Source organism: Felis catus, chromosome C1 (assembly GCF_018350175.1).
Source record: "Felis catus isolate Fca126 chromosome C1, F.catus_Fca126_mat1.0, whole genome shotgun sequence".
Classification (NCBI taxonomy): domain Eukaryota; kingdom Metazoa; phylum Chordata; class Mammalia; order Carnivora; family Felidae; genus Felis; species Felis catus.
In genome coordinates, this window is record NC_058375.1 from 72815037 (window position 1) to 72827573 (window position 12537).

General features: G+C 36.3%; 1 protein-coding gene across 17 annotated transcripts in view; it reads right to left on the reverse strand.

The window, feature by feature from the left end:
* The window catches only part of ODF2L (outer dense fiber of sperm tails 2 like), a 170050-nt gene that overhangs the window by 130647 nt on the left and 26866 nt on the right, over window positions 1-12537 (reverse strand). For 6 of the 17 annotated variants that reach the window (XM_045036134.1, XM_045036129.1, XM_019837366.2 and 3 more), the window contains 6 exons: window positions 12115-12219; window positions 9672-9830; window positions 8115-8200; window positions 7870-8032; window positions 4972-5097; window positions 2243-2458 (listed from right to left, as the gene is read on the reverse strand). In XM_045036134.1, coding sequence (XP_044892069.1) covers window positions 2330-2458; window positions 4972-5097; window positions 7870-8032; window positions 8115-8200; window positions 9672-9830; window positions 12115-12219 — 768 coding nt within the window. In that variant the 3' untranslated portion in view covers window positions 2243-2329. Of the gene's footprint in view, window positions 1-2242; window positions 2459-3565; window positions 3585-4971; window positions 5098-7869; window positions 8033-8114; window positions 8201-9671; window positions 9831-12114; window positions 12220-12537 lie in introns of those variants that run through there. The other 11 variants (XM_045036132.1, XR_006584457.1, XR_006584459.1 and 8 more) reach the window with 5 other exon arrangements.

Here is a 12537-nt window from a genome sequence, read left to right on the forward strand (position 1 = left end):
TTACTTGACTGAGCCACCCAGGCGCCCCTGTAGGTACTAATTTTTAAATGCTATATGCCCAAACTACTTTGGTAAAAATTAGAAGTATAATAAAAAGAAAATATTCATAGATAAGGTAAATGCATGATTGTTAGAAGAAACCCTTACTTTTATTTATGACATGTATATGAAGGTAGTATGGTCATAGTTAAGAGCAGAGACTCTGGATGCCTGCCACTTACTAGCTCTGTGATCTTGGGCAAGAAACCTTTTTGTGTTTTGGTTTCCTGAAAAATAAATGGAGTCAATAGCACCTACGTGTTAAATGAAAAGATTCAATGAGCTACTACATGCTCGGCACCGGGAGCTTTGTCTGGCACATAGCAAACACTCGGTGAATAATAGCCGTGCTGCTGCTGCCACCATTGCTTGAGACAGGAAAACAGCACCGTACCTAGAACCTTAACTTCAGAATCAGAAGAGTTGAGCTCAGCTGCCAACTTTAAAAGTTAAGAGTTTTATACCACAGCCACGGTAGTTAATCCTTCTATGCTTACATTTTTTTCAAATGTAAAACAGGAATATGAATACTTTTCTCTTTCAACATCCATCCGTCTATCCACAAACATCACCTGAGCATTTACTATACACCAGCTATTGTCTAGTGGCTGGAATAAAAATCTGAGTAAGAGCTCACAGTCTAGTGAGCTCGTAGTCTAGTGAACCATACTCAGGAACCTTAGTTTCCTTTCATGTGAGCATTTCTTAAAGCTCCCTTTGCTTTAGGAGGTGAAGAAAGGACCACAAAGGGTAAGTATGCGTTTTAGCAAAAGTACTATGATTTAAAAAAAAAAAAAAAGGCAACTTTAATGTTGTTAGCAATTGTTGGGCAAAAAATGTGGCCAGGTCCTGAAATTACTGTGTTGTGGTATTTTAAGAAAAATACTATCGAGCAGTCGGGTCATTGGCAAGTGACTCCTGTAGACCATATGGCAGTCTTAGGACTGAGGGAGACCAGAGAAAAGCAGAATCGCATTTCTGATCAGAGAAGAGGATAAAACATCTCGGGGAGACTCCTCTGTCCAGAGGCTGGACCATGTAGTAGACAATTTGCCTCTCTGAATAATCTTTTGAGACATGAGTGTCCTTTGAATAAACAGCTCTCAAGCCATTGTCTGAGAGGAGCTACTATTACTGGATTCCTTGTTGACTACATTCGTCCCCTTTGAGAGCGTCCTGCCTTGGCATATAGAGTGGGGGATTAAAGTGGGAACAAGCTCTTGGTATCTCTTCTATGTCATCACAATAATAAAGACCTTATCCTAAAGCTTCCTGGCATTAAGAGTGCTTATTTTGATCATCCCAAGGGAGCTGTCTATAGGAAGGGGTGGGATAAGTTGTTCCCCTGTAATCTTTTAGTAAACTCAGGGGGCTTTAGAATGTTTACACTGATAACACTAGACAATCACTAATAAAAAATTAAACACAAAAGAGACTGAATTCACAGGAGAGCCCAAATGCCCATTCTTTATAAAGAAACAGTGGGACAACATGTTTTCATCTGTCACCATCAGTTGGCATTTAATAGCTATAATTTAAAATTCTATATTAAAAGCCTCACAGAAATTAGAATCGCATCATACTTGAAACAGTATTAAGTACATTGAGACATTTGGAATCTTTAGAAAGTATGTAATTATACCATTTTTAAAAATTAATATCCAGAATATTTTCCTTGATTATATATATATAGCGCCACAATGTAAAACAAATTATATGGGTTATTCAAAATCATGTATTTGGCTCATAATCGGCCTAGCTTTATTACAAATTCACTTAAATGGTGGCTATAAACAAGATTCTGGTTTCTTTTGTGTACGTGAAAAACATTCTAAAAACCAATATCATTTAAATAAGTATTAAATTAAACTAGAGCTAAGTGGAAATTATCTGGCAAAAAGGAATACTGACATCTATATCTTAAAGTTGCAATTGGATAATAAATTGTATTTTAAAAATGTACATAAGGGGCGCCTGGGTGGCGCAGTCGGTTAAGCGTCCGACTTCAGCCAGGTCACGATCTCGCGGTCCGGGAGTTCGAGCCCCGCGTCAGGCTCTGGGCTGATGGCTCGGAGCCTGGAGCCTGTTTCCGATTCTGTGTCTCCCTCTCTCTCTGCCCCTCCCCCATTCATGCTCTGTCGCTCTCTGTCCCAAAAATAAAAAAAAAATGTAAAAAAATGTACATAAAAACTCTACTACTCCCACCCGTAAATTAAAGTTTATTTATTACCCAATCATGTTTTAGACTTAAAGTAAAATCCTATCGCTTATAGAAAATAAATCCAACAATTTATCCAAACATTGTTACATAAGAAGTTTTAAGAAACTGTAAATAATTCTTAATACTCTCATTTTGATTCTCCGACTTTTCAAGACTATGTTGTATTTCTTTCAAACATACTTCCTGGTGTTGTGCTTTCTAAATAAAAGAAGAAACAAACATAATCAATTATGGCATTCATATCAAAGGATCAATTAATAATGACATTCATATCAAAGGAGAGTCACAATGTAAAATTTATATATACAGTAATTAAATACACAATTTTGATTTTGAAGAGAGAATTCTAACATCTGATATGTTCATTATTTACTTATCTTAGAGCTCACTTTTCTTTAAAATTCAGCATGACTAAAGTATATACATGGTTGATCTTTACTGTGATACTATTTTATTGAAACTATCATAATTAATTTTCACTACCTTTAACATGACCTATTTTAATACTAGTTTTTGCCATTTTCTCTGCCTAAAAATTTCTATTTTATACCATAAGACTTCTGCTGCCTTAAAAATTCCAGTTTTTATAATATGAACATTTTTAGAAATCTTAAAAAATAAAAAGAATTCTAAATACTATAGGTGTTCTTTATTTGAGGAAACAATTCAAAGCCCAATATATTTTTTAAAATATTCAGCTGCACACAAATTCCCAAATCGATCTGTTCACTGAAAATACTTCAGATAGATAAGTTGCAGATACCATCTAGCTTCCAACTAAAATGTACACACCTTCAAAAGAGAAAGAAATCTTTGCATTCCTTCCTATCAGGTATTCAATGGTACCTGATACCTTCTGAAACTGAGTAATGCCCCTTGGGAGAGGGAAGTGGCATGGGATGAAACAACGTGTGAGGATGGGCTACACAAAATCATAGAATGAATATAGTGAATCTTTGCGGAACATCAGTTTTACTCAACAGTTTGGAGGGAAAAATATTAATATGAACACACTTATATTGTAGGGTAGAATGTGAAATGTTTGTGGATTATAGGACAATGCATTAGACTCCAGAGACATTCAGGCTTCAGGAAGGGTGCCCTGGGTTAAGGGGGTGGGGCCATGCCTGGGTCTGCATATCCACTCTGCCCCCGGTGAAGCACTTGGGCAGGAAATCTGAAGAAGCCTGCTACCCTGGGCGGGGTGCTGTGGAAGACACCAGGATATAATCAACTATGGGACAGGCTCTCAGGGTGCTTCCAATTCAACTGGAGCTAAGATATGTATATAAAACAAATACTGACCTGCCCACGGAACTGTCCCCTGAAAGGACAAAATACATAGACTCATTTTTCAGTAATGTCTAAAGCAATGTTTAGAATTCTAGATTTTTACTCCTGTAAAAATTATCAGATTTAACAGAACCTCAGATCTTAAACTTCTTTCTTTTGGAAGCTTTAACCAAGTACTGGGAAATTGTAGAGAAACCCAACTTATCTTACTATTTTTTTTAGAACTTTAATCACACATATTTTATAGTATCAAAAATTCTGATGGTGGGAAAAACATTAAAAAATCAATCTATAAATAGAAGAGATTTAGAATAAAGGGAAGGCCCATGCTACATTAAAACTGAGAAACGTTTGTTCTGATTAAATTGCCATGGCACTTTTGATGGTGATAAGATGAAACTAAAATTGCATGCCAAAAATCATTTAACTTTTGAATCTTTCACGTTTTCAACTTTTAGACACTTGGGAATACAAAAATAGTTTTCGTGGTGTCTCCGGCTCCCAGAAAAGATAAAGTATCATCATTTTCTATGTAACCAACTAGATAGTTTTCAAGTAATTTAGTCACGACTAGTGCTAGCTCTCATAGTGCCTTATGCCAACTGACTACTTTCATGAATATTTAGGAAAAGACATTAGAAGATTAATTAAACACGGCCAATTTGGTATTCTCATTTCATGGCTGAGTGGCTCAAAGCACCCGTCTCATATGCAGATATAACAATACTGAATATTTACTTAACACAAACTCATCACCTTCTAAAATATAATATTCATTACTCAAGACAGATATCAAAATCTAACTCATAATAGTTTAAATTGTGTATCTTAAAAAAATGAAAAATTCATACCAGAAATTCCTAAGTAGATTATATCTGCAACTTTCATTAAACAGTCGTCATGCAAAAGTAATATGCAGGAAAGGGCCTGATGAGACTTGGGGAAATGTAATAGAAGCTACCAAGGATGCAGTATAATAATTCTTTGGCATAATCATGACATCTTAAATTTTTATGATTTATATAATTTGTTATTTTTAATATTACCAGTAAAGCAATCCCCTCACTTCATACTTTAACTAAACTATACAGTAAGAATGTTAAATGCTAATTTACTTTTTATGAAAATATATTAAGCCCGGGGCGCCTGGGTGGCTTGGTCGGTTAAGCGTCCGACTTCGGCTCAGGTCATGATCTCACGGTCCGTGAGTTCGAGCCCCACGTCGGGCTCTGTGCTGACAGCTCAGAGCCTGGAGCCTGTTTCAGATTCTGTATCTCCCTCTCTCTCTGCCCCTCCCCTGTTCATGCTCTGTCTCTCTCTGTCTCAAAAATAAATAAATGTTAAAAAACAATTAGTCTTTCAAAAGTACATAATTAAAAAAAAAAAAAGAAAATATATTAAGCCCTACAAATACTTACACTGTTCATTTTGCAAACAAGTTGACTTTGTTCTTCATTTTTCTTTCTAAGCTCAGTTTCCAGATCTAATATTTTAATCTGTAAAGCCCTCTCTCTAGATGACATTTTCTCTATTTCTTCAGAAACCTATAATTTTCATTAAGAGAGTAAAATAACTAAATATGCTTCTTTAAAGTATGACTTAAACACTTGATATAGTTATACTATACCTCTTTTTTCTGAACAGATATTAACTGTATATTAGCTTAATTAGAAAATGTCTAAAGATGTTCTATCTTGAAAAAATACATATAGCATAAGTATGCTTATTTCTCTTTGCAGTTAAAAATATCTGCAAAATTAGCTTGAGATGGAAGAAGTATACACATGTGCACTCCTCTGTGACTTGGGTAGGTGTTTTTCCCAATACTGTATTTTTTTAACCTACTGAGGCCAACTTGCCAGTTGCCATCCTACTGTATGGATATTCACCGTGGGGTCTAGAGTGCTGACAGAGCATAGAAGGTTCTCATCCAGTGCTACTCACAGATTGGATGGATGAGATTGGGACAGAGCAGGAGATGTATACACGTCACTCACACGCAAGAAACTGTTTTTTCATTCATTCACTTACAAAGTGGTCTGAATTTGAGTTTTCCATTTCTACGATGGTTTATTTTAGGAGAAAGTCTAGCTGAGCTATGTTCATCCAATGATTCAGATATGTGGGAGCCTTTCTGCAAGAATTCTGGGTTGGAGCCAGAAGAGTAAGAGTGGAGGCAGGGCTAGTTCAGGAGTAAGGAGCTAGTGGGAAGGACTGTCCTCTAACTATATTCCTACTGTAAATTTAGCTCTAAGTTATTGTAAAGTAATTTACAAAAATTTCTTTTGCACAAATTCCAAAGGTGATTGTGAGTGAGGGATGCTCGCAGGATGTAAAGCTGTAGGAGAAAGAGCCCTTGACAATGTCCTCAGTGTGGACAATGGTGACAGGACAGTGCTGGCACCCTCACCTGGCAGGAACTAGAGACAGCCCCATGTTCCAGTGCAGCAGGAGAGAAAGGAGAACGTAGACACATCTCTGGGGAACTCTCAACACTTCTGAGAAGGAATCTGAGAACATCTACCATTTCTGAAGTCTACCTAGGCTGAACCCAGGATAAAGGCATTTATTTTCCTTTCAAAGGTTGATGGGGCTGAGAAATCTGGATTACATTCCTACCGTTGGCAATACATTTTGCTACCTAGTTTTTATTCAATGTTGCGCCTTTCAAAGTCAATTTAAATTGGTTTCCCACAATTAAAAAAAATCTAGATAGATAGATGACACTTGCAATGTATGAGCCACACTTCAAGGACATCAGATTTTATCTAACTTATGTGGAATTGCCATTCACAAGTTCGTGAAAGACATGGGAGGAAAAGAGTTGAGAGGGAAAGATTCAGAATTTGGTAGTGGACATGTTAAGTTTGAGATGTTAAGTAGAGATGTCAAGTAAGTAGCAGAAATTCTGAGTCTAGATTTCAGGGAAGAGAGAAACCTGGGGAAGAGATATACATTTGAGAGTCATCATGGTAAAGAGGATCTCTTTTTAGCACCATTTAATCTGATGAGGAAACACATCATCCCCATTTACTAATTAGGAAACTAAAAGTTTAGAGAAGTGACTCACTCTGGGTCAGGGTGTAATGTCACCCTGAATTCAAACCCAGTCAGAGCCAGAATTCAAACCTAGTGCCTGTTGGAATCCAAAGACCACTTTATGCCCTTTCAAGATTACATTTTCAAATCATTTGATAAATGTATTTTTTCCTTAAGACCCTCCTGAATCATTTCCCAACGCCCCCAGTTAAACTAACGACATCCTCTGGTGTACCTTGTACCCTCCCTCTGTTGTAGCACCTACATGCTGGATGACGTTTGTCTGCTTGCCTATTATCTCCCTATTGGGCTATGAGTGTCCTGAGAGCTGGGGCGAGGTCTGTTGGAGATGGTAAAAAAGACATGACCTCCAGGTAACCCATGAGCTGGACCTGGGCAATTGGAGGTTCCCCACCTTCTCCCCTGTCCTTGAGGTATGTGTTTTGCTTTCCTTCCCTGCTCCCAGTAGCTGCTCCAGGTAAATAGCCTTGAGAATGAAATGTGACGTTGAGATTTTCTGGTCTGGGTACATGACTGAACCTAGTTAAAGGGCTTCTTTATAAACTTAAGAGTCTGTCAGGTGGCTGTGGAAATCTACTCATCTTGTGGCTGTCCAAGACAACTCTCAGGTTCCCTTGCTTGTTAAACCTGCCATTTTCCAACCAGGAATGGTGCATCTCTTTCTACGGTCTCTCTCTGCCCTCCACATGTGGGTTTCTGATTACACCAGGGAAACTGCCGACGAGCTTGGGAACTAACAAGGTCTTATGCATCTTTGCATCTCGAATACTAGCAGAGTGCCCAACACACAGTAAGATATTTATTAAATGCGAACCAAATGGATTTAACTGGAATTCAATTTTCTTTAATTCTTGTATGTATTTATGCAATAATATTAGGCAAAAAGAAAAGGGAATGGAGCTTTACACCTCACCAGATCCTAACCAAAATGTTCGATAATTTGCACAACTGCTTTTTATTCAAAAAAACAAAACAAAAACAAAAAGGAGGGGGGGAATTCTTTCCATGTTTTCCATCTCTGCCCTCTACCCTGCCACATCATCATTCACCTAGTGAAGTAATTCTGTACCAGTAATACAGCTGTTTAGCTCCAAAAGGGAAAAGTAGGTAAAAAACAAAAATGTAATTGCTCTCTTCACCCTGTCATCAGGATAAAAACAATAACTGTAGGTTTGGTAAGATGAGATATTGTCTGTTTAAAAAGACGACTCTTCGGTAAACTAATTAAAAAGTTTCTAAATAAAGGCCATCTGTACCTTTTGTCTTCCTTCTTCTAAAGCAGCTTCCAGCTGTCTGGCCAATGCTGTATGTTCTGCAGATTTCTCTTGAAACTTAAGATTGCTGTGCTTAAGACATTCTTCTTGGTTTGCCAGTTTCTTTTCAAGCTCTTTATTTTCTGCATCCATCTGTTCTAATTTTCTTTTTGCAGAAAACATATATTTTAAAATTATAGTGTATAGAGAAAAATGTAACACCAATTTTAAGTCAATTTAATACTTACTGTTTAAGGTTTTCACACTTCAACTGAATAAGATAATTTTCCTCTTCCAAAGAAAGCTTTTTTAGAAGATTATGATTTCCATCAACCTAAAAGAAGGGGGGAAAAAGTTTTCTTGGTTATTTTCTTTATAAGCAACTTCCAAAGAAATCTATGTACTTTAGTGTTAGAATAATCATTAAAGAAACAAGAAGGCCTAAATATTATTATTACTCCTACACAGAGAGACTCAAAGAAATAATTACATTTTTAAAACATAAGTTCTTAAATTCCTGATTAAGTTTTTTTTTTTTTAAACTATGCTGTCTCATAGGAAATCATCTACTAGAAGGTTTTTTCTGAAAGATGGCAATTAAAACATTCTGAACAATGCTTTGTTGAAAAAGGATGTTTATTTTATTAAGTACATTTGAAGACTAAAAATCATTAATCTCCTATTGTTGCATATTTAGAGTTACTCTTACAGTTTCCTGCTTCATCTCAAGATAGTGAATGATAATTGAACATCTATGAAGTTAACTATGAGTGAAAACTGTATTTGTGAGAAGCAAAGTAAAATGAACAAATCAACCGAAGACAACTTGTTCATGCCAAGACCAAATACTCTTCCCATTGCTTCAAAAGCTATACTTATTTTAAGAAGCCTTGAAAATAATTTTTTTCTCATAATTTAATTTATAATTTGGGTTATCTATGTAGATTTGGCATTCTCCTACAAAAATCTCTTCTCAGGAATTGAAATTTAGCAAAGTTTTATTTGCATGTTTTTTTTAAAAACAGGATGCATTTCAAAATTAAAATCCCGGTTACATTTGGAAGATAGACAGGGAGTTGTTTTTGCAAATAAACAAAAAGACTTGCTACCTCCTTGCATATACTTCTTTGAAAGAGTAATTAATCAAAAAAAATATTTGTAAGAGCTTACTCTGTGCTAGGTATTGAATTAGAAGATGGTATGTGGATTCTCTCTCTCCCTTTCTCTCTTCCCCTGCCCTGCTCATGAGCATACTGTCTCTCAAAATAAATTAAAAAAAAAAAAAAAAAAAAAAAAAAAAAAAAGGAGATGGCTATGTGGTGACTAACAGGGCATCGATGATCCCTGTTCTGATGGGAGTAAAAAAATAATAATAATTGAAAATAATCCAAATGAATTTGATGCACAATTCTAATGAAAATAAATTCTAATTTTTGTATAGTAAATTATGATAATTTTTGTATAGTAAATTATGATAATTTGGCTTATCATGATATCAAAAAGATATATGTAAACATAGTATTGCTCCTCTCATGCTATTACTGTGTTCTCAAATGTCTAAATGCAGATTTATACAAATAAAATGAGCTATTTTAGTTACCAATTTTCCACGATAAAATACTATAAGAATAGGTTGCAAAATATTACAGCATCTGCAATAAACTGATAAATTGACTTAAATGGGAGTTAAAAAAAACAAAAAGGCAAAACAAATCAACCCCTGACATGAGTGCCCTCAACTGGTGAAATCACTCCAGAGTATTCCTTTAACGTATCTAGAAGACAGCAAAATGACAGCCGGACACCTGGCCCTGAAGCTCCCTAACGGTGTGCACCTTGTCCGCACATCTCTCCCTGTAGTGCTGCACACTCTCCTGACACTCGTGAAGCCTCCGTTCCGCCGCCGTCACCGAATCGCGGACGTGCTCTAACTCCTTCAGATGAGACTCCGTCTGGCCTCTCATCTGAGTTGGAGCATTAGGGAAATAAGTGCAAGGTCACACATTCAGCATTAATGTCTTCACTACCTTACATACTACATATGCTCGTAATACAATGAGTATTTTAGGTATAATGGTTTTAAACAAAATGATTCAAGCAAATAAATACGAATAAACATGAACTTGGACTCTGCCAACTAAGAACCTATAACTCAAAAGCGGGCTGCAATTTAGTTTGCAAAAAGTCTGTTGAGTAACTAATATAACACTGTATGTTAATTATACTGGGATTAAAATTTAAAAAGTAGTTGAAAATAAGTTTGTTGAGTAAATGCATATAATATTAGCCTGCAGGGAGAATGTTTAACATACTGAGGAAAGCAAACTTCCTAAATCCTGTAATTTATACTCAGGCATAGTTATTACTAGTAAAGCTAGTGTGGTAGTTTTCTACTACCCAGCCATCAGTCTAAAGTAATCGTCACTCTCTGTCATTCAGTCTTGTAACTCAGATCTTTTAGTCAGAACAGCCTTGCTGCACTCATCTTCGTTCAGGTTGGTGGGGTTTACTATATATTATTTCTAGTTAGCTAATGTCATCAGTACTCAGTAGACCGTAACTTCATCCTTAGTGTTACTATGAGCAAGTCTCCCTAATTTTATCTACATTCATCCCTTTGGCTAGTGCGGTACCTCACTGTGGCATTTTTGTGGAAATGTGACAAGAAGCAAACCTAAGAAATGCTTACATGGCTAATTAAGAAAATATAACAAGACATATGGCATTTAGGATGTTTATAGGAAGGAAAAAACAAGAGCCAGACTCTGTCCCTGAGACAGGGAACACCTAGAGCTACCGTGCATCACCTGGCACTCTTGATCACAAAAGGTCAAGCAAGAACAAAGTGTACCTCTGGGTCCCCAAACATCTAAGAGCCCATGAGAAAACCATGAGAGTCAACAGTGAAATGGAAAAATCTCATCTTAAAAAATGACTTTTCTAGGGGCACCTGGGTGGCTCAGTCAGTTAGTGTCTGACTCTTGATTTCGGCTCAGGTCATGATCTCACATTTCATGGGTTCAAGCCCCATGTCAGGCTCTGTGCCAACAGTGCACATCCTGTTTGGGATTCTCGCTGTCTCTCTCTCTCTGTCCCTCCCCTCCTTGTGTTCCCTCTCTCTCTCAAAAGTAAATAAACTTAAAAAAAAAAAAAATGAATGGAAATTTCTTAAAAAAAAAAAAAAGACTTCTGGTTTAATACCAGTTAGAAGACATTGTGACCTCGTGGTATCTGAAAATTACAGGCTTCTGCCCCATCAGCCTTTTGAACAGGTTTTTTTAATAGGCTTTTTATTTACAGTGCTGCTTAGCAAAAGAGACCTTTGCAGTGGTATGTCTCATGAGAAAAAGAGACCAGAACACATGAAATGCTAGACACGCTGCTAAAAATAGGTGAAAAGTAATTCTAAGAAAGTAATCAGTTGCATGTTAGGTGGGCTATCTTTATCTCTGTTTAACCAGCAGAATGCCCACTCTGGCTGACCTCTTCTTCACACTCATGCCTCACTCAGACATCTCGATCCCAAATGTGGGGGCAACCCAGAGATAGTCACCTTATTATACTCAGTTGGAAGTGACTGGTAACATCCCATGATCTCTCCAGCTAGGAGTCAGTGTCCTAGGACTTCCACTGGTTCCTTACCAAAACAACATGACAAGACCCAAAGAGGGATGAGGTTTCATTTAAAAAGTTAAAAATATTCGCAAAAACATCCTAACTTGCCAACACTGGCCTTCCCCTCATTCTGTTGCAATGGGGTGACAACGGGAAATGATGCTGTTTTTTTAATATTATTTTTCCTCCAAATATTCTCTGTATTTACCAGAGAATATTATTTTGCTTTTTAGACACAAAAGATTTAGTACCAGAAACAAAAAGGTGGGATTAAAAACGAGAGATATTCAAGTTTGCATATTTATGGTTGAGGAAACTCAGGGATTAAGTGATAACCATTTTTTTTTTTTTGAGCTATGTTAAGTCTGCTCTTGTATCAGAAAAATTAAACATTTATGCTGTTTTCAAACTATTAAGGAAAAAGTAAAAAAATAAAAAAAAACTCATACAAACATTTCAAGCCTGGAAGAAACATTATCTCTTTAGAAAACAAACTCCTACAGAGATTTAAGACAGATAATTCCTAGGTCTAAACTAGAGAAAACAACCACAATGAAAGAATAGGTATAGTACTCATAAAGTACAAAACGTATAAATAAAATATTATTTTATTGCTTAAAACATCAAACTCACCTTCTCTAACTTTTTATTTTTGTTTTTTGTTATTAGGTTATTTTCATGTAGCAAATTTTCACATCTGCTTTTCACCATTTCAGCTGCTTCTTGCAACTTTTGTATCTGAAAATAGAGTAACATATTTTATTATTAAGACCACAATGTAAGGGCACCTGGGTGGCTCAGTCTGACTCTTTGTTTTCAGATCAGGTCATGATCTCAAGGTTCGTGAGTTTGAGCCCTGCATCAGGCTTTATGTTCATTGCATGGAGCCTACTTTGGATCTTCTGTCTCCCTCTTTCTGGCCCTCCCCTGATCATGATCTGTCTTTCAAAAATAAATAAATGTTAAAAAAAAAAAAAGGCTATAATGTAAAATAAAAAGCAAATCATTATTTCCCTATCAATACCCTCAGTATCTTTATCTAATGTTATTCCTGCT